The 24,268-nt window shown below is 50.8% G+C and overlaps 2 protein-coding genes across 4 annotated transcripts; one reads left to right on the top strand and one right to left on the bottom strand.

Annotated features, from left to right (window-relative positions):
- Window positions 1-886: 886 nt before the first annotated feature.
- Window positions 887-18,682, top strand: LOC119194529 (mitogen-activated protein kinase-binding protein 1-like). Of its 3 annotated transcripts, XM_062559544.1 has the most exons (33): window positions 887-1,130; window positions 1,971-2,062; window positions 3,698-3,760; window positions 3,859-3,916; window positions 4,602-4,772; window positions 4,973-5,110; window positions 5,188-5,370; window positions 6,024-6,184; window positions 6,324-6,513; window positions 6,897-7,040; window positions 7,147-7,334; window positions 7,438-7,529; window positions 7,657-7,782; window positions 8,034-8,104; window positions 9,056-9,177; window positions 9,289-9,364; window positions 9,463-9,574; window positions 9,906-9,969; window positions 10,277-10,387; window positions 10,519-10,673; window positions 10,853-10,890; window positions 12,904-13,074; window positions 13,166-13,314; window positions 13,478-13,611; window positions 14,315-14,494; window positions 14,643-14,709; window positions 15,380-15,535; window positions 15,634-15,767; window positions 15,892-16,443; window positions 16,525-16,606; window positions 16,701-16,876; window positions 17,364-17,449; window positions 17,848-18,682. In XM_062559544.1, the coding sequence occupies exons 1-33, from the start codon at window positions 1,029-1,031 to the stop codon at window positions 18,067-18,069; spliced, it is 4,566 nt and encodes a 1,521-aa protein (XP_062415528.1). In that variant the 5' UTR covers window positions 887-1,028; the 3' UTR covers window positions 18,070-18,682. The 3 variants fall into 3 exon arrangements, with proteins under 3 accessions (XP_062415528.1, XP_062415527.1, XP_062415526.1); XM_062559543.1 differs by lacking the exons at window positions 887-1,130; window positions 1,971-2,062; window positions 3,698-3,760; window positions 3,859-3,916 and having other exon boundaries at window positions 4,454-4,772; window positions 10,847-10,890; XM_062559542.1 differs by lacking the exons at window positions 887-1,130; window positions 1,971-2,062; window positions 3,698-3,760; window positions 3,859-3,916 and having other exon boundaries at window positions 4,454-5,110; window positions 10,847-10,890.
- A 309-nt stretch (window positions 18,683-18,991) lies between these two features.
- LOC119195291 (galectin-3) lies at window positions 18,992-21,180 on the bottom strand (the record flags this gene model as incomplete). Its single annotated transcript, XM_062559771.1, has 5 exons — window positions 18,992-19,204; window positions 19,788-19,959; window positions 20,080-20,168; window positions 20,256-20,610; window positions 20,657-21,180. Coding segments are annotated over 5 exons (1,299 nt in total), but the record flags the coding sequence as incomplete, so codon positions are not given.
- Between the last annotated feature and the right edge of the window lie 3,088 nt (window positions 21,181-24,268).

Below are 24,268 nucleotides of genomic sequence, written 5' to 3'. Positions count from 1 at the left end.
GGTTTTAATTATACGCTTTGGACGTTTTTAGGAATAACTGCAACTTTACTCTTCAGCATTTCCCGAACTGTTTTTATTTTGACAAAATTCCCAATAGATTTTGTTTAATAATAGTGAGACTTTTAGTACAGAAGTCACCTTATATTACTTTAAATAAGTAAACCAGGCGTGAAGAGATTAATGTTTTGATGCGTTACTTAAAAAATAGGACCAATATATTTAGGCAGAGGTGACGGTCTCGGAACACTGAATAATTATTTTCAAAAACAACCTCCAAAAAACCATTTAATATATTATTTCTTATTATCAATTTGTTTACACAGTAAAACCTGCATTCATTATGACCCAACACAAAGTACATCAGTGGTTCACATATTACAAATATGGGGCGTTGCCTTCAAGGATTCTGATTGGTCTGGCGTCCTCGGGGGGCGTGGTCTATCTACAGGAAAGCTACTGGGAGACAGCAGTGCCAATGACTCCATGTCAATGACTCTCCATGGCTATCAGAATACATGATGATAATGTTTTAGATTAATTGGGACAGTGCGAGACATTCTTCTCTTAGAAGAAGAAAAAAGATTTTCTATTCAGCATTTGATTGGCGGATTTAATGATTCATTATCTCCCACAAAATGACAATTTGCACACAGTCTAAAATAACAAATGGACCATAATGCGTTCAAAAGATAAGACTTGACCGTCCAATCAGCGGAGAGAACCCCGATCGTTCCCCAAACATCCGGCATGCAGCCTTCAGACGGCGGGCAGCCCTCTCTCTCTCCTCTCCGTAATCCCATTAAATCAATTAGGTACTAAAACCAGAGCGATCGTTGCTGTGGCCACGAGGCCGCTGCAGCTACAGATCAGCTGGTGGCAGCAGGAGGAGCGCAGTCACACCTCCTCGCACCTCCATAGCTTGTGCTCCGCTAGGAGAAGCGGGTTTTTATTTTTAGGCAGACTGCTCACTCACTTCTTTCTGCAAGCCCCCCCCAGCAGTCCTTCGCGCAGGGGACCAAACGGACAGGATGGCGGGGGACGGGGCCACGATCAAGAGCCGCATCCGGAATCTGCTGCTGCGGTCCCCGTCAGCCAAGCAGAGGAAGAGCCGGGAGAGCCTCGGCAGACAGGTAACCCCCTCCGCCCCCCCAGGGGAGATCCATCGTAGATGTTGTGCATTGATTATCGATCCGAACGTTATGAGAAACAGGCCGAAAATGCGATATTTACTGAGAAATCGACACGCTAAATTACACTCAAAGAGGGGAGGTCAACACCTTGTAATAAGGGACCTTTTATAGAGTGTAACTAGTGTGTTTTTTTTGGCGTGGATGAACTTTAGTGATCATCCATTAACAACTTTTGTTCAGCCGTAAAATTAAGTGTTTAAGATTAACTTTAACTTTTCAAATGTATCTACAACTTTTATTAATAATAACTTAAATTTACAAATGCGTTATTACCAAATAGAAATTATAAACTCATGCCAAATACATTTTTCCCTATTTCGAAAACCAGAATTTGCTCTGATTAGTGATATTTTACATCTGTTTTTACATCTCATACATGTAAAAGAATAATATTATGTACAATACATTTCAAGGTTCTGGTCTACTGAACCTTGTCAATGCTGAACACAAGAAAGTATGTGGAACAAATCCAAATTTGCACAAATAATGAATTACTTTGACTTTAGATTATCACAGTGAGGTGCAACAACATGAAGCTGATCCATCAAAGTGTTGTAAGCATTACAGGAGGCCTGTTTATTAAAACATACAACAGCAGAATTTAAGAGGACACACATGTTGATTCCGAGCTCTCGTCTTCACATGTTGCAACCAAATCAATCAATTTCTGTCTTTGACTCATTGACATCGGTCCTCAGATCGATCGCCGCGCTCCCCGTCTCTCTACGTCCACTTCACTGAAATCAAATCCTTAAAAAACAAACCTGTGTGCCCGCACAGGTGACTTTGGAGAAGGTTCTCGGAATCACAGCTTCAGGAAACAGCGGCCTGACCTGCGACCCCCGATCCGGACTAGTCGCGTATCCTGCAGGGTAAGAGGAGAGAGAGAGAGAGGCCATGTCTCTGCATCCTTATCTCTCGTTGTCTGACCTTTGACCTCTCAGCGCTTTCCCCCTCCGTTGTATGTGCCTCACGCTGACGTTTAGTGTGCAAATTTGCACATGTGTGTGTGAGTGTGTGTGTTGGCTCGGCACTATCTCTAGGGAACTGAGGAGGAGAACTCTGTGGGCTTTCTCATCAGAGGACCCCCAAAGCCTCTTTTGATCCTCTCCCCCGAGGGGGGGGGGGAGGCTTCCTCTTGACTCTGTCGGGGATGTGAAGAGCGTTGTGCCGTATTGTTCATTCTGTGCAGACTGCGACTCTGGCTGCAGAATGAGAGGAATGTGAGCTGCAGGTTGGAGGATTTTCGATCCAGACTGTGAAAACAGAAACAATGCACTGAGGCCCTTTTGTTTCCTTCTGAAACCTTCTGACAAAGCCGTATTAATCCCAAGAAGGTCGACGGCTGTTTACAGTGTGTCTCAGAGACAGGGAAGGCTGCGTGTGTGTTTGTGTAATGCATTTCTCTGCACATAATGTGCCCTTGTGTGTGTGTGTGTGTGTGTCTGCGTGTGTTTGTGTGTTTTGCTCAGTTTGGCAACTCATCCTCCATTTCAGTTTTTATTAATGTCTAACTGTGGCACCGGGAAGGCCGGTCTGAAGAGGAAGTCTCGGTTAGGAAACAACACGGCGATGGCAGGAATAATTTAATATCTAAAATAATCATTACATTAAAAGGGGGCGTGGTTTGGGCAAAATCAACACACCATGAAGTACTAAAATAATTTTTAAAAAATTGTCAAAAACAACGGTAGGTCAATGTTTGTTTAAAGGTTTAATTTGATTTCCTCCTCAACATTTTCTTCTCGAATTTCAAAGGATTATTTTGACGCCGTCGTGTCTGCAGCTTAAATTTGAAGATAGCGCCAGAAACCGATTAGCTTAGCTTAGCTTTAGCTTTAAACACCGTAAACTGTGGACACAGCTAGCTTGTCTTCGTTCCAATGTAAGTTCGTTTACAAACGCAACCTACCAGGTTCTCTACAGCCAGCGAACTATCGGGTTGTATCCAATCTTGTTATTTGCGCCGTGTTGCGTTATTTATGTCACCGTCGAACAGAACCGGGCTAGCTAGCTGTTTAGCATTTATGCTAGCTAAGCTAACCGGCCATGGCCTAGGGTTTAACGTTAGTCTCCTTCAATATTTAATAATTTCCCTTTCCAATGTGGTCGCTGGAGGTTTTATAATTTTAATATTTTGTGTGTTTGGTTCAAGTAAAAAAAAGTAAAATAAAACATTTAAAAAAACAGAAAAGACAATACATGATTATGTACAATGTTTTTTGTCTTGCTGTAATTGTATCTGTATAAAGTTTATTCTTACGGAAATGAGTAGATTTGCATTATTATCGGTAAGTATGATAAACGATACCACAAGTATGCACTTAACAAATGCAGTTTAATGAACAATGGAATCTTTGTATTTGCAACTATTTGCAAATACTCAGAATCTAATATTATCAAAAACATTTGAAAGTTGGTAAGATTTGCAAAATTAAATCATCACTTCAATAAAAGAAATATATACAAAAAAAAGGTCAGTTCTGATTCTGGTTTTCCTTTTGTAGGTGTGTGGTGGTTTTGCTGAACCCCAAAAAGAAGAGACAGCAGCACATTATCAACACGTCAAGGTGAGTTGAACACATACACAATCTGCTTTCAAACGTCCAACCGTGAAAACGTCCTGTCACGCCGGGCCGTCTCCATCGATTCTTCTCACTTTTCACAGAAAGACCATCACGTCTCTGGCCTTCTCGCCGGACGGCAAGTACCTGGTCACAGGAGAGGTGAGTCCTCTCAGTGCGTCTATCCTTTGGTGGCGTGGTGCCGTTATGTTGCATTCACACAGTGAGCCTCGGACACTTAATCCGCCCCGGCCAATCGAATCCGCTTAAAGACCTGCGCTTAAGTGGATGAGGACGCGGTGGTTGCCATGGCGGCAGAGGCTGAAGTTCAAAAGAACACATGCGATGAGGAAAGTCCGTTTGGTTCAATTTAAAAGGAACCGAATTCCAGATTTTGTAGACTCGCCATATTGCATTTGTTACATATAACTACTGAAAATATAAATTTACAGGTCGATCTTCCAAGTCAAATATTAATATATGTGTCAGCAACCACAGCTTGGTGCATCATGCTTTGTTAAACCTATTTCTCTCTGTCTCCTTTGTATGCAGCTCAGTCTTTAGTTTAATGTCATCCACTGTTCAGTATCCAAGCTGCTTTTCTCCTCACCTTCCTCTCGATTATGACCTTTCAAAGGTCGCTCTGCCGCTTTAAATTTAGAGGCCACGCAAATAGCCCGCTGACCCTTTGATCCCGGGAGGGAGAGCACTGCGAGCGGGTCAAACTGTATACAGTGAGCAGAGGACGGAGACGGATCATCTCTGAGGCCTGGATGGACTGGACTGGCAGAGGACGGGTAGAAAGAACATAGACTAAAAACTGCAATTCCTCCGCTCCTTTCACCAGAGCGGACACCTGCCGGCGGTGAGACTTTGGGACGTGGCGGAGCGACGGCAGGTGGCGGAGCTCCAGGAGCACAAATACGGCGTCTCCTGCGTGGCGTTCTCCCCCGACAGCAAGTTCATTGTCAGCGTGGGGAACCAGCACGACATGATGGTCAACGTCTGGGTGTGGAAGGTACGCCTCACGCGCTTCTTGTCATGTCAAAGGACTCGTTTTTTGGGGAATTAGCGCCGCTTGTAGAGGTGCAAACGCGTGGTGAACTCACGGTGAGGATTCTCCACGGTCTTGGGTCTCGGGTTGGATCAGAACAAAAGGAAAAAGGGCGCGAATGTTACAATTTTTTTTCTTACATTTCTCATCAAAATTTCCTGCAGAAAGACGTTGTCGTGGCTGCCAACAAGGTGTCCAGTAGGGTGACAGGTGTGTCTTTCTCCGAGGACAGCTCCTACTTCGTAACCGTGGGGAACAGACACGTCAAGTTCTGGTATCTGGACCACTGCACGGCCAGCAAGGTGAATATTTCACCTCTTTCATGAACTTTGCTTTCCAGAAGAACCTTTTTGAAAACCTCCACTTGCGGTTACCACAGGCCAGCGCTCCCGTCCCGCTGCTGGGCCGCTCGGGCCTGCTGGGGGAGCTGAGGAACAACTTCTTCTGCGATGTGGCCTGTGGGCGGGGCTCCACCTCTGACTCCACCTTCTGCATCACCTCCTCCGGCCTGCTGTGCGAGTTCAACTGCGAGAGGATGCTGGACAAGTGGGTGGACCTGCGGGTGAGTGGCAGGAAGCATCCCGCAGCGGTTTTGGGCTCTTTAGCTGCCACCACTCCAATGAATAATTAATCCCATACTGGGGCGATGCAGGGGATATTGATCGGGCCTCGTCACTCCACTTAATAGAGTGACATCATTTCAGCAGGCCTGCCTCTGTCTGAAGGTAAAAGCGAGTCTGAATGTTCTTTTTTGGCATTGGGTGGATTTAGGTTGGGTTTTTTTTTTCTAGCCTTTGTGCTGAGCTAACCGGTATCGATCCTCATGTTGGCAAGAAAGTAAAAAAAAACATTGTTAATGTCGACATATTATCTCTGTACTAATCATGTAGATTGCCCCCTCTCTTGGAGTTGAAGTGCCAGAACAGCAGTTTTTTTTGCCAACTCTTCCGTTAAGCTTGACATTAATAAGCCTGTTTGAGAACAAAATTCAGATTTCCTACTTCCGAAGGCCATAAATGCCACCGGTGTTTTATTTCGTTTTTCCTTGCTCGAGTAGCTGCCTTCGCCATTAATGGGATATATTCACCTTTCGGTAACCTCCACAGCCGTCCCCTAAACTCCATTCTGAAACCTCGGTGGGATGTGTCTCGGTTTCCCTGTTCACCAGGACGCCATTGGGGGCCGAGGTTCCTCATCCGTCTGTCTCTCTTGCAGACGAGCGCGGCCCAGTCTCTGTCTCTGTCCGAGGACACCGTCTTCTGCGGCTGCGCCGACGGGACGGTGCGGGCCTTCGGCAGCGCCGACCTCCGCTTCGCCGGCACGCTGCCGCGGCCGCACCCGCTCGGCTGCGACGTTGCGGCCATCACGGAGCCCGGGTGAGGAGAAGAAGGAACGCGGTGACGCGCCGGTCTGATTATTCAGGAAGCTCCTGGTCAAAGTGTATCAACTATTTCTATGAAAAACATCTGAAATTCAATCTTCTTTGAACACGTATTTCAACCTCGTTCCCGTCAGCCACTTGTTCTCCGCCAAGACGGACGGCCGTTACCCGGACGCCGTGGCGGTGACCTTCGACCCCGTCAGCCAGTGGCTCAGCTGCGTCTACAGCGACCACAGTCTGTACGTGTGGGACGTGAGCGACGTCGACAGGGTGGGGAAGGTGCACTCGGCCCTCTTCCACGCCGCCTGCGTCGGGGACCTGGAGGTAAACGAGGGAGCGCTGCGCACCTCTGTGACCTCTGTGTGACCTCTGTGAGCGATGCGTGCCGTCTGGCCCTGTTAGCCCAGCTACACGCAGGCCTGAGTGCTTCATTTCTCTACTTCACCCAGGACCAATAGTACACTCTGACTAGTGTGGACTTCACTTGCAAACCACAGGCGATAAAAGACAATTCTGTTCTTCATTGTAGATAAAATATTTCAGGGGTTCTTTCTTATTTCTATTCATGAGGATTCCTAATTCAGCCACATTTTCACAACCAACAACGTTCATTTTGAAATGAAATGAGCTAATTATTACGTCCTCCTCACTGGAGTACTGCGTGATCAATGTTCCCCTGATCACCTTCTCCCTTCATCCTTCCTCAGATGTTCCCAGATGTTCCCGGAGAATTCGGAGCCGGTTTGTCCACTGGTGCCTTCCTCAGCTGCTCAGCTGACAACACCATCAGACTGTGGCGCGCGGACGACGGGACGCGAGCTCCTTTTCGCTCGCACAACGTCCTCAGCAGTGTGAGTTTCATCGGGGGGGGAAGAAAGCGCTCAGCGGCTTCGGAAGCGCGCAGAACCTCCTCGTGACGGGCCGCCGCCTCCTCCTCCTCCTCGCCTCTCTCTGCAGGATCTCCTGAACGTGATCTACGTGGACGGGAACACCGGCGCCTTGCAGGATCCAGAATGCCTGACCAACACGGGCGCGGACAAACAAGGGGACGGACAGACGGCGGAAAGCAGGAGCGCCATCAGGACCATCAGCGTCAGTCCAGACGGAAAACACCTGGCGTCCGGGGATCGCAGCGGCACGCTGAGGTAGGACAGGGGGGGGAAGAGGCTCGAAAACACGCACGCCGGAGGCGACGCGGCTGAGTGGAGCTCCATTGGTGTCTTCGTTTGCTTCCCCCCCCACCTGCAGGGTTCACGATCTCAGGAGCCTGGAGGAGATTCTGAGGGTGGAGTCCCACGACGCCGAGATCCTCTGCCTGGAATTCAGCAGACCGGAAACGGGTGAGCGGTGCGGGGGGGGGCGAGGTTCCGGAGGGAACGCGGTATCCGCAGGGATTTTTTTGCGCGATTTAGTGCGAATCACGCCGTCTCGTCGCCGTCTTGTCGCCGTCTCGTCGCCGTCTCGTAGGTGTGAAGCTGCTGGCCACAGCCGGCAGGGACCGCCTGATCCACGTCTTGGACGCCGAGGAGGACTACGCTCTGCTGCAGACTCTCGACGAGCACTCCGCGTCCATAACAGCCGTCCGCTTTGCCGGTGAGCGAGTCCCTGCTTCCTCCTCGCTTTCACCGCCATTCGCACTCGCACTCCTTCATGTCGCTTGCAGCTGTGCTTGTTTAGATGATAGATTACAACTGTCTATGTGTAAGCAGGCTTTGTATACTCGCATCATTAATTAAGTCTATCATCTGTCATCACGATAGACTTCTTAAAATACTCTATTTGTAACTGACTGATGCAGACTGGCCTGCATATTAACGTATTTAAAATGGGCCTTTGTTTCGCAGCCAATGACAACAAGGTGAGGCTGATCAGCTGTGGAGCGGACAAGAGCATCTATTTCCGCACAGCACTCAAGGTGAGGCTGAGGAAGACGCGATCCGGCAGCTCCCGCCCTCTAATATCTCATGGACACGTGTTTTATTCAGGGGTTTTCTTGTTACGTAATGATTGAGTTAGATGAGAAGATCCTTCTCGCTCTCGCATCCGTACCCCTGATACACAGCTGGAGCCATTAGCTGGTTAGCATAGCACAAAGACTAAAAAGACTAAAACGGATGGAAACTAGCTAGCTTGGCTCATTCTGAAAGTGCACAAATTCACACATTCCTGGTTTCCTGCTGATTCATTTTGCTGCAGAGGAACAATCTGAGGGAATACAAAATATAATTTACAATTATTTCTGGCCACAGAGGACTCATTGAGGCGCCAATGCTGGTTCAGCGTCCTCTGCTGCTTCATTGCTTTTGACTAAAATGAACTATTAATCAGTCGGTTCTCCTCACTGAACAAACAGCAACACAATGTTGTTAGCTTCTGTTTGTGGATACAACTCGACGGCCCCTACCTTTTGGTTGTATACTTTCCTCTTGATACCTTCAGGGTCACTGGGACAACTGAACCCTGTTCAGACAGAGTTGTATAACAACATTCTTTGCAGACTTAAGACCCGATTGAGGCCACGGCAGCGGCTCAATAAGTTCCTCCACAGCACAATAAACAGTGAACAATGGCTCGTTAGTCTTCAGTAAAATCTCATTCATGGAGCGTTTTAGAAACTTTGTTGTGACGGCTCGTGCTCCCAGGAGAACCTAAATGAGCATCTTCTGTGCTGCCACGAAACATGGCCTAAACTTCAAAACGTATTAACTGCCTGACATTAAAACGTCTTGCGTTTCATGTGTTTATTATCCGCTTCAAACGAAGGCGAAGTGGCCCTCGACGCTCGAATCTTAAACACAACACGGTGGGGGGGAGGGTGGGGGGGGATCTTCTCAGCTCATCCCCCGGCTTTCTGTTCGCTTCGCAGACCGAGAGAGGAACGGAGTTCAGGCGCTCCCACCACACGGTGAGGAAGAGCACGCCGTGCGACATGGATGTAGACCCCACCTGCAAGTACGCCGCTGTCGGCTGTCAGGACCGCTACATCAGGTGTGTGCGTGTGTGTGTGTGTGCGTGTGTGTGCGTGTGTGTGTTCTCGAAGGAGCCAAGATGTGTGCGGTGAGGAAAACAAAGACTAATTTCCCTTTCTACCGACTGCAGGGTTTTCAACATCAGCAGTGGCAAGCAGAAGAAGATCTACAAGGGCTCGCTGAGTGAGGACGGGAGTCTGCTCAGGGTAACCGTTGCCCCCATTGCCCCCCCCCCCCCCCCCCAACCCTCTACACCTGCTATATTTACCCAGTATTGACTCTTTTGTCCTTTTTTCCCTGGTAGGTTCAGCTTGATCCGTCGGGTCAATACGTGGCCACCAGCTGCTCCGATAAGAACATCAGCATCTTTGACTTCCACACCGGGGAGTGTGTGGCCACCATGGACGGGCACTCGGGTAACAGGACACACACACACCGCAAGTGCACATGTTTTGTACACAGGCGAGTTTGGTGGATTTGCAGGATATGTTGGCACATCGTTAACTAGCATTAGCACTTCTATGCTACGCTACCTACTGTTTACAGGGAATAGTTCCTTCATCGCCATGGCGATGTGGTGGCCCGCTTTTACTGAGCTGTCTGATCTTTCGGCCTGTTCCACACCTGGATCCTTCAAACTCACATCATAGACTCTTCTGTTGGCTCCTCACTGTGAAATGTGCTCATCTTTTTTGATGATAACGATAAAATGCTAACGAGCTTGGCCGTGTTTTTTTTGTCCTGCAGAGATCGTCACTGGGATGAAGTTCACCAACGACTGCAAGCACCTGATTTCCGTGTCCGGGGACAGGTGAGAAACGGACCACTCGCTGCTGCTACCGAAGATCCCCGCAAATTATAATGTTGTTACTACGTTGTATCTCTGAAAAGACACGGAGCATTAGCTCTATATTTAGAATGAGAGACCTAACCACGAGGAGACATCCAAATGCTGGAATAACCAGCAGATAACCGGGAATCGGGCCGCAAATTAATCTCATTCTCACCCTCTGCTGCCGGAGGAAAAGAGGGGGGGGGGGGGGGGGTGTGAGACACTCAAAAGTCGAGCTGAAATGAAATGTTGAATTTTTAATGCCTGAATGCTTTCTATCTACCAGCTGTATCTTTGTGTGGCGACTGGCTCCAGAGCTCACAGCCCGCATGGGCGAGAGGCTCCGTGAGCTCCGACAGCACCCGAACGCACCGCCCTGCAGGGCCGCCGGTCTCAGGTGACACGCACACGCACACACACACACACACACGCACGCACGCACGCGCACCCATTGACTCCCGAAGGAAGGTTCTCTCATCACGTTTACACCAGTGAACCCTCGCTCATCCTTTTTCGGCCCTTTTTCAGGCGGGAGGCGCGCGCCGCCTCGTCCTCCGACAGCGACCTCGAGCGAGAGGAAGACGGAGCGGAGGACGACGAGGACGCCGCCGAGGACGCCGACCGACCGGAAGGGACCGCGAGCGACGCTTCCTCCGACAGCAGCCGCGGGGAGGAGGACGCAGGTACGGCGCTGGCTCCCGTCTTGGTGTCCCTTGTGTTGTCCGCCGTCTCTACCGAGCTCGGCTTTTTATTCTCTCTGCGGCTTCCAAAAAATGCGAGTGAAAAAAATCACCCAGCCATCAAAGGAGTGTTATTTCATTATTTCTGAGGCTTCTGATTCTTGTGCTCTTTGAAGCAACAGGTGGATCAGATGAAGGCCAGAACTGGGAGCTGACAAAGGTTGGTGGTTTTTATTTAGACTTTGATCAGTTTTGAACAGTTCAATGCTCAAATATGAAAGGGGATGAGAGTCGTCATCTCGGCTTGTATTCCTTGTTAATCCCATAGAAATATACTCAGAATGTGATGTTTTAAAAAAAAATATGATTCCATTGATTCCATTGATGGAAAGTACCAAACATAAATACAAAATGTTTCCCTTTTAGTTCACGTCCTGACAAATAGTTATTAGTAACAGCGTGTAATAATAATAATCAGTACAAGCTTCACTTAGGACGTAAAGCGGCTCCAGTCTACTGTCCATCAGATTCATCCGTCAGCTCTTCAGAAGGATTTAAGTGGTTTAAGGATCTTGGGCTTCAGACCACCACACATGGGATTAAATCCTCTCTGAGGAGGGGGGGAGCACCCTGATGAGTCTTAAGTGGAGTGTGATCTAGTCTTAAATTCTTCGGTGTGGGAATTTAAAACTAGATCACATCTGGGTAAAGGCTGATTCTTTGAAGGCTTGTCCACTTTAATTTCCAGTTCCTGTTGCTTTGACGTTTTTTAATCAGAAGGCGTTACGTCCCTGTGACGGAGCGGCCGTCACTGGCTGCATATGCGCACTAACACACACACACACACACACACACCACCAAACAGTTTAGAACATGACCAGCAGGTATAGTGATTGCCTGCAATCACTGCCAGAGGTTGTCAATTAGCCTGATGGGAGGGGCTTAGGGTTTTTAAGGGGACTTCCTCATGGCAGGAGGGTCAGTGGGGGTTTTTTTGTGTTGAAAGGTGGCTGTGGTATCGGCGGTTTGTGCCACAGTTTGCCACCATCGCTGCCCCACTTACGGCACTGACAAAGAAGGAGCAGAGAAATCCCATCGTCTGGACGGAAGAATGTGAGGAGGCCTTCAGAAGGTTAAAGGCTGTGCTATGTTCCCCACCAGTGCTTAAGAGTCCGGACTTCAGCAAACGTTTCCTGGTGCAGGTGGATGCATCAGCGGTAGGCCTTGGTGCAGTCCTCACACAGGGAGACCAAGGGGAGGAGCAACCGGTTCTGTACATAAGCCGCAAGTTGCTCGCCCGGGAGACCAGGTACTCAGTAGTAGAAAAGGAAGGTCTGGCCATCAAATGGGCTCTGGAGAGTCTGCGGTACTACCTATTGGGCAGAGAGTTTGACCTTGAAACAGACCACCGGGCTCTAACCTGGATAAACTCCATGAAGGACCACAACAGCCGTCTCACCCGGTGGTATCTATCTCTGCAACCCTTCAAGTTTGTCATCCGACACCGATCGGGTAGAAACAACTTGGCGGCAGACTACCTATCACGGTTGCCGTACATCGCCAACCTCCGGGAGGAGAGGGATGGTGTGACGGAGCGGCCGTCACTGGCTGCATATGCGCACACACACACACACACACACACACACACCACCAAACAGTTTAGAACATGACCAGCAGGTATAGTGATTGCCTGCAATCACTGCCAGAGGTTGTCAATTAGCCTGATGGGAGGGGCTTAGGGTTTTTAAGGGGACTTCCTCATGGCAGGAGGGTCAGTGGGGTGTTTTTTGTGTTGAAAGGTGGCTGTGGTGGGTTATGTGAAAAGGCCATTGAGAGAGCGAGATGGTGACTTTGATTTATTTCTTTTGTTTGTTTGTATTTTGACCGAGTTTCCTTAGCCTGTAATGTTGTGTTCACTGGTTGGCACTTTCCACGAAGAGGAATAAAAATGCACCAACTTACAATCCCTACGACTACGCCATCATTTTTGTGAGATTCAGCAAAGACTGAGAGTGAACCCCTTCACAGTCCCCCCCCCTCGACTAGTTGAGCTGATTAGATTTTGGAGGTCACAGGTCGAGGGGACCCGACGTTGAACTGATCATAAAGTGAAAACATTTTAGACTGCCGCATGCCGTCTCTGTCTGAGGCATACAAGCGCAATGCTCTACTCCTAGTTCCTTCCCTTTAGTCTTAAGCGGTGGTTCATTGTGTCAAAACGTCCCCCCTTCAGCACCCATCCGTCAGCCAGGACCCACCGGACTCCTCCAAGCGCCCTCGGAGGCGCTGGTCTCATCGCATGGGCCCCCTGGAGCTGATGGTGAAATCCATGCTGGACCTGAGGCAGCTGGAGACCTTTGCGCCCAAGAAAAGCCCCAGAGAGGGACTGAGCACGTGCAGCCTGGTACGCGTGAGTCCACGTCTGGGACACAGCGGGAGGATGGGATTGTGCCGCTAAGTCGCCTCATTTCTCTCTCTCTCTCTCTCCATCGCAGCCGCGCCCGGAGGAGCGAGCCGCCAGGCGTCGGGCCCGGCCGCGTGCCGACTGGACGTCCTCGCGCCCGTCCGGGGGCGGCGGCGGCTGGGGCGCAGACGTGCTGTACCCCGAGGAGGGCGAGCGCCACTCAGCGAGTCAGCGGGGCGGGTAAATCGTGCTTTCACTCCGCCACTCAAGAGGGAACAAAAGAGCTTTTCTATTCTCGTTTTCAGTCCGCCCTCGTCCCTCATTGTCTCCCCCGCCCTCGTCCCTCATTGTCTCCCCCCCCCTCGCCCCCCCCCCCCCCCCCCCCCCACTTTTCATACGCCAGCGATTACGCGGTGAAGGAGCAGCGCTGCAGGATGCGAGGGAGCCGCAGCGAGGGCCAGGAAAGCCGCAGCCCGGACAGCGCCTGCTCGCTGGGCTACGGCAGCAGGGACTCCAGCGCCGACCGGCTCCCGCGCGGTGAGATCCCAAATAATGAGATACATGACGTCATCGTCCTCATTAGAGTCAAAGCGAAAGCACAACACTGGTTGAGATTCATTCATCCGCCATTCAATCGTTGCACTTAGCTAGAAGGAAAAGAAAGGCACAAAAAAGTGAACTTTGGTATTTAGAGACACTTCTGCGGACGTGTAATTGGAGCATTTACGACTGAAACCATCAGGAAATACACTGCGATGGACATGCTTTTCTCTGCCCAAAATTAAATTAAGCTCTAATTAGTTGAATCATTTTATTTCGCTGCCTTCAGTGGAGGTTTAGCTTAATTCTTTCTCTATTCTGCAGTAAGCTTGAATGAGAGGCCGATGTTTAAGGAATTCTTTCAATCAATGTCAAAGTTTCCCGTTTTTTTTTTTTTTTAAATCTGTCCACCGCTCTGTTGCAGGTTGTACATATTTATACTTATCGTACATACGTTTGTCAAGTGCTTAAGATGAAAAGCCACCATTCACATGACAGCCACGATGATCTCTTCAAATTACAGAAAAGCTGATTCCCGCCGAGAGGGATTTAATCACACAGAGACTAGCATTTTGACAGAAACATGGGAAATGATGCCACTGCGTAAGCCTGCGTGTCCCCCGGCTGTGTGCAGTAGGTGTACGAAGGTGCCAGGGAGGGGTTGGTCTTCACTCGCACCTTCTTCTCTTTTGACCTTAAGGCCGTGCGGACGCGGAGTCCCTGAGCCCCGGCAGCTCCGACCAGGAGCCCGACGAGAGGGAGGAAGTGACGAGCATGGAGCGCGCTCTGAGGACAGTCACCGACGCCGCAGGCGACGACGACGGGGAGGAAGATCTCCTCAGGCAGAGCGCCGAGACGCCGAATGAGGGGTGCAGCGCGGGTGAGAGCAGAGGCCAATGAGCATTTACCTTAATTCGCCTAATAATGAACCTTCCCTAAATGACCTCACATGCAAATGACATGGATCTTTCTGTCTTGTCTTTACGCTTCTCTTCTCCCCGCTTCCTCTTCTCGACGCGCGTCCACAGCCGAGCGGAGCAGGGTCCCTCGGCTCAGCATGTCTTCACGCTTCCTGGCCCGAGGACACAATGACAGGTACCCGTTGACCGGTGTGGATTCACAGGTGATAATTACAAACCCCCGTGTGGAATCACGCTCCACGCTCTGCTAAACCCTCCGTGGACCCTCCTGATCGAGCCCAGCTGTCAGTCTTAAATGATGTTGTTTTCGGTGTTTGAGTAGTCCTGTGTGGGTTCCAAGGGGGGGGGGGGGGTTGTTGTCCTTTGAAGCATTCACTTGTTTATTTGTATCATCAATAATTGTGCAGCAAGACATTTAACGACCTTTTAAGGAGCATGACACGGGGGGACCCCATTTCTGAGTGTTCTTGCTTAGCTTAGCACTTAGGAATTTAAATGTTAAAACTACGCCAGTGGGGTATTTTCCAGAGTACTTCCTTTTCATACTCTCATGCCCGTACAGAATGAGAATGTAGCTACAACCGGACGCTATTTAGCTTAGCACTGGATACGGCGACGGAGGGCCGGCAAAATAGTTAACGCTCATAGATGGAGTGGAGGAGAAGGCCCTTTATTGGTGGAGCTAGCGCTCAGCTAAGCTAAGCTAGGCGGCTTCATGCAGCATTTAGTGTCCAGACGCTACTCTTTGTGCAAGAAAGCAAATGAGCAAGTTTCCCAAAACGTGAAACTACTCTATGAACTCATCATGTGACCTTTGCACATTGTGCATTTGCCTCACCGTGTAGGGGCATGCCTGTTTTCGCCAAAGTGGCCGTGAAGGAGCAATGCAGCCGCTCGGCTAAGCCCCCCGTGTCAAAGGTACGGCCCTTGATGGAAGACAATCAGAGCGGAAACGCGGCGGACGGGTTCCCGGTGTCGCCGGGCCGAGTCGAAGGGCCAAAGTAAGAAGACAAGAAAAACAATAATCGTCAGATATGAATTTCTCGGTTGTGTTTGCCATCCGATGTGATCTTAAAGCTGCCGCGTTCCCCCCCCCCAGCAGGCGAGATGCTGCGGACTGTGCTGCCGCGAAGAAGGGGAAGACGACACGGACCCACCTGTGGAGGACGTCCAACCCGCCGCCCAAAGCACCGCTGTCCAAATATCACTCTGTCCAGAACCTGTCCTCAGAATGTACGTCTCGGCGTCACTTTAATGCTGGTTTCGTGCTGCCATTTCTGTATTTAAACAGCATTTTTCTGTGAATTTATTCAAAATAAGTTACTCAGACTCTGCATTTGGCCCCATTTCTCCCCAGCTCTCCACTCCTCCGTGACCTCCGTGACCTCCGGTGACCGGAGGGAAACTCGCAAGAGACCTCAGCAGCTTTCCCTGTACCACGACACCGCCAACCCCTCCTTCCACTTCTCCTCGCCCTCCACCGGGTCCTCCCAGTCCCCCGACTCCCCCCCGCCGTGGGAGAGCCCCAAGCTGCGGCCCCACTCCTACATGAACCCCACGGCCAGCTCCATGGCCAAAAGCAGCCGCTCCGCCTCGCTGGCGGACGCCGCGCAGCCGGGGTCTCCGCCCAGCTCGCCGCTCTCCCCCCGGGACGGGAGGTCGCCGGGGGAGCCGGAGGTCGAGCCGGCCCCCCTCGCCTCGCTCGCCTTGTCGTCACGTCCCGCGGCCGCAGTCTCCCCCCCGCAGGGCGTCCCGCCCTCCCGCATCCCGCTGCCCAGGCAGCAGCTCAGCCCTCGCCGCAGCCTCTGCCTGGAGGAGGTGGCGGCGAGCTCAGGTCGCCCCGGCAGTGGGCAGGCGGGGTGTTCCGACCCCCCCGTGGACGCCGCGGCCCCCGCGCCGGGGAACAGAGGTGAGGCGTAGCCCAGGAAACCCCTCCGACTCAGCGCGTGACTCAGCGCGTGACTCAGCGCGTCCTTCTTGTCGTCCTCAGCAGCGGGCAGGCATCGCTCTTTGGATGCGTCTTTCCCGAGCTCGCTCCCCGTGAGGCAGAAGGGAGACTCGCTCTCAGACAGGTGCTCCTTCTCAAGCCTTCTTGAACATTCAGCTGCGGGACGTTTTCATAACTCAGACTGACACACACACACACACACACACATGTCTCCTCAGTGCCGGAGCCAAAGAGTGCCCTCTGCTGCCCGAACTGACGCGCGCATCCGGCGGCGCCGCGCCCAACCCGTCCGTCGCTGCCGTCTCCCCCCTCCCCCGTCGCCGCGCCTGTCAACCGGCACGTCTGTCTCCTGTCCCCGCCTCGGCCCCCGGGGCCTCCCACTCGGAGGACGTGGGTGAGTCCGCGGCCTTTTGAAGTGTGCTCTCGTAGTGCTTTTGTTAGAAAATACTAGGTGACGGTGTCGGATAGAGCTTAAATACCGAGATGAACCTTCAAATAACTGTTCTTCACGCTTCTGTTCCGTGGATGATAACGGATTTAATCCCCCCCCCACCACCCCCCATTCGAGAACACAGAAACCATAAATGCCGTTCAATGGCATCCAGTCCACAACTGTGTTTTGACGGAGGAAGTAAACTGTCGAATCATTTTCACACAAGTGCCCACTCTGTGGCTTCGTGCTGCAGCCGGGTTTCCTTGTTGTTCGACGTTCTTCAATCTTTTTCGCTCGGCATTCAGCGCCTCGGCTCGATGACTGTGTGCCCGTGTGCGGGCGCTGCGCAGTGCGCGTCTTTGTGAGCGCTCTGATTTCGCGACTTGAAAGAGCCCTCCCTCCCTCCCTCCCTCTCTCTCCCTCTGTCTCTCTGTCTCTCTCCCTGCAGATCCCTCCATCACCGTGGAAACTTGTCGGCAGGCTGTTACGGAGCTTCGCAACAGTCTGAAGAAAACCGCAATGTTCTACTCTACGGTCAGTGTGTGTGTGTTACTGTTGTTTTATTTGTCCCTTCACACTTACTTTTAATGCACCATTTGTCTCAGCTTAGATGAGAGGAAGCAGTAGGTCCACTAATGGAGGCAATCGACACAAAGCATCAAGTCCTTGGCAACAAAGTTATGTGTTGGGACGACATTTAGCTTTTTCCTGCTTCTCTAATGTTGGAACGTGGTGCTATTACTTGTCTGGTGAACCGGATCGATACATTTAAACTAATATCGATCGCCTGGAGCGTAACTGACCGATTCCCCGCCGGTGGAAGTAGTTTTTTTTTTTTTTTTTTTTATTCCCTGATTTCAGTGTCCTCTTCCAGGTGCACGCATGTATGTCTTCTGTCTGTTTGTCACATCCACGTCTTCGTTGAATCCCAGGTCCTTCAAAGCGACCGGCGGCTCGGCGAGGACCAGCAGGAGATGAGGAGCATCCTGTCCGAGGCCCTGGTCGCGGTCAAGGCCGAGCTGGACTCTCTGCCTCACCCGGCCCGGGCGGACCCCGGGGTCCAAGGTGAAGGGGAAAAGACCCGGGCTCTGCTGGAGCAGTACGCTGAGCTACTGCTGAGGTCTGTGGAGAGGAGACTAGAGAGCAAGACCTGATTCATTCTATGCACACACACACACACACACACACACACACACACAGCATCACTGGGCGTGTTGTCTGCACGGAGAACTTAATTCGCGGACTGAATGGAGAGAAGCTGTGAAAGAAATGAATGCTGAGCGTTAAGCACTGAAAACCAGGTTGCCTTATTGTTTTTTGTGTTGTCACTGCTCTTCTTGGTCTGTTTTTTTTCCCCTTTTTAAAATCACCTTTTCGTGAAGGTAAAAACTCATAATTGTTATGAGGGGAGACACCAGAAGGTCGAATGATGAAGTTACACCGACAGGAATTCCAAATAGCCAGTAGTGCGGCTCTGAGGACAAAAATGCTAAATATGTCCTTCGGGTGCAGAAAGTCACATTTTTATGGTCTTGGGTGTTTTATATTTTTTTACAATTTAATACTTTTGAATATAATCTGAATTGTACAAATGGTGTCTCCCTAATTGCAGATTATTTTAGCTGGAGCTATTTCCGTTATGTGTATATAATTACTAGTCTTTTTTTAATCTTTCTTGTATGTTTCTCTATCTTTTCGTAGTGATGATTTAAATGTTCAAGTCAAGAGTTTATTTTTCCATAAACAATGAAAACATTCAACCAGATATTTGATATCTTTATTTATTCATGAATAACTGCAGTTAACAGAACCTCAATCAGGTAAAATAACTCATTGTTTCATTTTTTTTTGTTGGCCTACAGGTAACAGGTTTAATTTTCAGTTAGTAGCAATTTAATATAGAAAATATCATAATAGGTTGTTGTATAAAAGCATTGGCGTAGCGCGCGTGTGTGTGTGTGCATTAAGCAGTTAGCTATTTGGAGTAATTAGCATATTAAAGAATGATCTCCGCTCATGGCTCAATTATCTTTACATCACATACTGACACATTTGTTTTCCATCTATTAGCATCACGATAAACGTTTAGTCCCTGCAGCCTACACACACACACACACAGAATGTGCGTTCCTACGGAAGTGTCTCCACGTTGACGCAGGTGAGGACGACGTCGTGCAGGATGTTGATTCTGTCGACCTGGTTGAGCTCCATGACCCGGTGTCTGAACTCAAACAGCGGGACGTTGTTCACCGCCACCCTGAACGTCTCCTGAGTGCAGAGGATCTTCATCTGGAACAGAGCACGCGCCAGTCACCGAGACGCCGACGCGGGGGGGGGGGACCAAGAGACGCCATTTTTATTTGTGATTTTTTCTGTTCGGAGGAGTCATTCCGCTCGGCTAAAATCATCTTGACTGGAGCCAAGAGAAATACTAGAGATGCATCGTATGATAATGATCTAATAGCAGTGCCCAATTAAACCTGGCTCCTTAAAACAAAAATAAGAGTCTATGAACCCATTTGTCAATGACACACAGACAGAATCAGCCCTCCAGATTAGCTCAACCCACACTGTTGTTTCTGATGTTATTGAGCAACACGACACCCCCACTGACCTCCAGGAGTCCTCCTGCTGTGCAGCAGCTCCCTTACCTAGGACCCGCCCCTTCCATCTTTTCCAAACGTTAGCCTTAACCGTGAGAAAGTGACCCGGAGTCAGTCACCGACATGAAAGACCTCCCGGCGAGGAGCAAAGTAAATAAAAAAAACACAGCAACAACAACCGGCAGCTCGCGTTTGCGTCTTTGGATTGTGGATTGAAAGCAGGCGGTGACGCGTGAATTATTCCCCCAAAAGGCCTCCCTCACACTCACCTCAAACGGGCTCCCGGGGGCGAAGGGGAAGGGCCCCTTCAGGTCCCTCTCCTCTGCGCCCCAGCGCTCGCCCACTTTGTGGTTGCGGACCAGCGCCTGCTTGCCCCCCTCGCTGAAGCGGGGGTTGATGTGAAAGGCGATGTCGCTGCCTCTCAGGAAGTTCACCGTGAACCTGAGGAGGGGAGGGGGGGGGGGCGGTTAACAGCTGGGTGGAATTACAACTAAATCAACCAACAAGAGGGTCTTAAAAAGAGCGTGACGTTGAAGAGCAGTGGTCCTTGGTCGGGCTTACATTTTGGCGTTGGGTTTGACGTGGCCCAGGATGGTCATCATCATCTTGTCGTAGACGCCTCGGGCCAAGTTCAGGTTGTATGGAACGCTCTGAGCAGCCGGAGTGGGAGAACAGCATTAATAGTCTGCTCTGTGACGTCAGCAAAGGCGACAAACGGAGTTCCGGGTTGGACTCACTAGAGGTCCGGATGTGGGGGGCAGCCAGTGTGGAGGCATGGCAGCTGGATTCTGCCCCGGCCACCCGGACTGACCCGGGTTGTAAGGCCAGCCGGGGTGGCCGGGCCACAGCTGCACGTTCGGGCGGCTGATGGTGCCAGGAGCCGGGCCCGGGACCGGGTGTGGAGTCGGAGTCGGAGCCGGAGCCGGAGCCGGAGCTTGTGCTGGGATCGGAGCCGGCGGCAGGGCAGGCTGGTACTGGGCTGGCTGGGCTGTGTTGGTTGGTACTGGGAAGGCTGGTACTGGGCAGGCTGGTACTGGGCAGGCTGGTACTGGCTGGCTGGGGCTGTGTTGGTTGGTACTGGGCAGGCTGGGGCTGTGTTGGTTGGTACTGGGCAGGCTGGGGCTGTGTTGGTTGGTACTGGGAAGGCTGGTACTGGGCAGGCTGGTACTGGGCAGGCTGGGGCTGTGTTGGTTGGTACTGGGCAGGCTGGTACTGGGCAGGCTGGTACTGGGCTGGCTGGGGCTGAGGAGGCTGATACTGGGGAGTTTGGTACTGGGGAGACTGGTATTGGAGAGGCTGGTACTGGGGTGGTTGGTACTGGGGAGACTGGTACTGGGGAGGCTGGCACTGGGTTCCTGGCCAGCAGGGCTGCACGGCAGCCGGAGCTGCCCCTTGAGCCGGTGCCGCGGTTGTGGCGGGCGCTTGGGCCGGAAACGAAACCGGAGCACCGACGGAGGTCTGGGCCGGTTGCGTCCCAGTCCAGCACGGCGTGTTGGGCTGGCCGGTCCAGCACGGCGTGGGCTGGGCGGCTCCGGACTGCGCGCCGGGCCAGAGGCCGTTAGCCTGCAGGGAGGAGCCAGAGGACGGGCAACCGCCACACAGAGCGTCAGCGTGCTGAGAGGGAGGCGAGGAGGTGGAGGTGGAGGTGGAGGGGGAGCAGGGGTGGTGGGGAGAAAGAAGGTTCGGGGTCAGGGGTCAGAACAAAGATGTGAGGAAGAGAGAGGGGGTGGACAAGATGGAGGACACCAACTCGCAGCGGCAAAACAAACTCTAGCGTTTACGTTTAGTTTGAAGAATGTGGAGGAAATGACTGTAACTTTGAGTGATTCTTACCGGGGGGGAGATCGAGAATTTGATGAGGTACTTACGTCCATGCTGCCAGAACAAGAACAAGAGCACTTTTATTTATTGCACAGCTTCTCTTTTTTTTTTATAAAAGACACTCAGAATAGAACAAATAGCCAGAAATAACGTGCTTGAAACGAAACCCCTCTAGGCAACTAAAAATGTAAAGAAATGAGAGGAAATAGTTCTTTGGGTGACCACCAGAGGACCACCTGACTCTACAGCTTTTCAACGCGTCATCGCCGGAGAAGTGCATTGGACGATTGTCTCCTAATGAACGCACAATGTGGACTAAGGCTCACTGAGTGACATGGAATGCCCTGATTTAATAAAACCTCCCGAGTCACGCAGGAGCACAATGTATTGATTCAGGCCTTCGCCAATGACACGTGTGCACTCGGAGCGGAATGCAACAATGAGGACTCGTAGAACGTGTTCTTGTGACTATTACTGTTGGACAACGATCCATCGACCTGCGTTCTGTTATCAGCCCGGAAACAACAAAGTCTGATAAATAAGTGTAATAAATAACATCGTAGTCTTGTCAACGTCATCTTCTGACGGCAATAAAAACACACAATTTATACATTTACAATTCTCAAAATTAGGACAGTTCTCAGAGTCAATTAATGCACCACTGCACGACTTTTACAACAGACCTTCACTTGTGTATTTTAATGATCAGGATCATGAAGCGTTTTGCATTGGTGGCTTACCTTTCCTGCTGTAGGGTCCTCAGGTGCACTCGGGGGCTGCAGGCCGTGGCGTAGGGTCAGTCGGCTTTGTGGCCCGGGGCAGCGTCGGACACACTCTTTTATAGCCGAGATGACCCCCATGGCCCCTCCTCATCGTCACTGAGAGACGCCACACCCTCTCACGCCACGTAACGCATCCAAATAATGTGCTCACTGGATTTCTTTTTGTTTAAATTGACCTTTTCTTTGGATTTCTTTTTGTTTAAATTGACCTTTTCTTAGGTGTTGACCCCGGGAAAAGTCTTACAGTCTCCTAAAATAAAGGGAGAGAAGTTGGACTTATATCAAAACATATTGTTGAAAGGTTTTTTTCGTTTCTCCAGATCTGCATCCCCCCCCCCCCCACCCCCCCCCCCCCCCCCCCTGTGGAGTGGTCACGGGGGCTGTCCGTCAAGACCACGCAGAGTAACCCAATTACAGCAGATAGACACCCAGGTCAGGACTCGCTGCTGTTTTTCTGCGTTTTCCACTGACTCACCGACAGCTGAGGGGTCACGCGTGCTCTCTCTCCCTCTCTCTCTCTCCCTCTCTCTCTCCCTCTCTCTCTCTCTCTCTCTCTCTCTCTCTCTCTCTCTCTCTCTCTCTCTCTCTCTCTCTCTCGCGCACCGTTATTGGATCAGCAATCATCTGAGCTGCAGCAAAATAGCCAGAGATTGCAGAGCTTCTTCGAATGCTAAGACTTAATGATCCTCTAAGAATCCAGCGCCTGACATTTATGCAACTGGTTACGTAACTGAGAGAGAATGAAAAGCATCTTGTACAAATATATATAAATATATGGAGATATCGATCAATATAATATGACTTCAACCTGAACCTAACCCTAAACCTGGATTAATCCTCACTCTCTCTGACCCTTAAACCAAATTCCTCTCTAAAATCGAATGCTTTAAATGCGATTGCCCCCCGCCCCCCCCTCCCCCAAACAACGGGAGTCCCCACGGTGCGAATGTGTCATCAGATGGATGTCCCCACAAGACAAACACACACACACACACACACATTGATCGTTGCGTGTGAGAGCAGCCTGCAGCCTGACGTCAGGAGGCCAGCTGTGGCTCGCAGTGCCGCACATTAGTGAAGGGTGCGGCCCCTGGTTGTGTGTGTGTGTGTGTGCGCGTGTGTGTGTGTGGCTGCACTGGAATCTGTTGAACGGAGAATTTCTTCCTCCATTTGACTCTCAGGTCGGAGTGATAAGCAGACGAGCAGCAATTATACAGTCGTCAGTATATTGATTAAACGCTCTGTGTCTTGTCGGATGAGACGAAGAAGCCAGTATGATTGTCTTTGGTTGCAAAAGCTGTTATTAAAGTGGTGAAAAAGAACAGAGCAGCTCCTTGCCTCTCCGCGCCACGTTGTTCTTTATCATTAAATCCGACCGCGTTCCTTTAAACAAGGGAACCTCTTAAAAACACACAACATTGAGGGAACGAATCAGTAATTCGCTGCTCTTTAAATGAATTCATGTTATTGCGTGTTCTAGCGATGTCTATAGCATTTATATAACTGACTGCCAAGTACTTCCTGGAACTATCCGGGGGCCTGAATCAGGTGACCCTGAAGCATTTTGAACGTCCCCTGACCCGGTGCGTCTCCGTCCTAGTGGACAAAGAGAATGAGGCGGCGCCTCGGGGACGCTTCACCGAAACGTTCTTGCCAAGAAGCAACCGGGAACATTTCCTCGACACTGGTGTGCACTCGACCCCGATCTGATCCCGTTGGGTCACGTGATTCTTACACGGCTCAGGGAGTAATGGGAGGGGGGGGGGAGCCGAGGAGGAAGGAGGCGCACGCTGCTGTCGGGCAGGAGCAGGGTTCCCCATTAGGCTCTGATGAGCTCGCCCTCCTTCCCTCCCCCACTAAAGGTCCAATAACGATTTGAGTCCCTCACAGTAGGTCAAAAGGTCAAATGTATGGTTTTCTACGATTCCCTGTCGATGTGTGTGTGTGTGTGTGTGTGTGTGTGTTTTGTGTTGTCAAAAGGGCGAGTAAACAAGAGGGATGAAAACAAAGAGCGTGCAGGAGCGAAGGCGGCGCCTTCAAAGAAAACAGTTGCCATGGGGACAGCAGCGTGCTTTGCAGAGACCTGTGTTTGTGTTTGCATGTTTATCCTTGTGTGCGCGCGCGCGTGTGTGTGTGTGTGTGTGTCT

The sequence above is a fragment of the Pungitius pungitius genome, chromosome 20, assembly GCF_949316345.1.
Source record: "Pungitius pungitius chromosome 20, fPunPun2.1, whole genome shotgun sequence".
Taxonomy (NCBI): domain Eukaryota; kingdom Metazoa; phylum Chordata; class Actinopteri; order Perciformes; family Gasterosteidae; genus Pungitius; species Pungitius pungitius.
The sequence above is the reverse complement of the archived record's forward strand: the minus strand, read 5'-3'. Positions and strand labels throughout refer to the sequence as shown.

Bases quoted from the DNA above. Each gene is read 5' to 3' on its own strand.
- LOC119194529 (XM_062559544.1), top strand. From the start codon at position 1,029: ATGGCGGGGGACGGGGCCACGATCAAGAGCCGCATCCGGAATCTGCTG. The intron at 2,063-3,697 runs GTAAGAGGAGAG...TTCCTTTTGTAG, and splicing joins CTAGTCGCGTATCCTGCAGG to GTGTGTGGTGGTTTTGCTGA. The intron at 13,315-13,477 runs GTAAATCGTGCT...TTCATACGCCAG, and splicing joins TCAGCGAGTCAGCGGGGCGG to CGATTACGCGGTGAAGGAGC.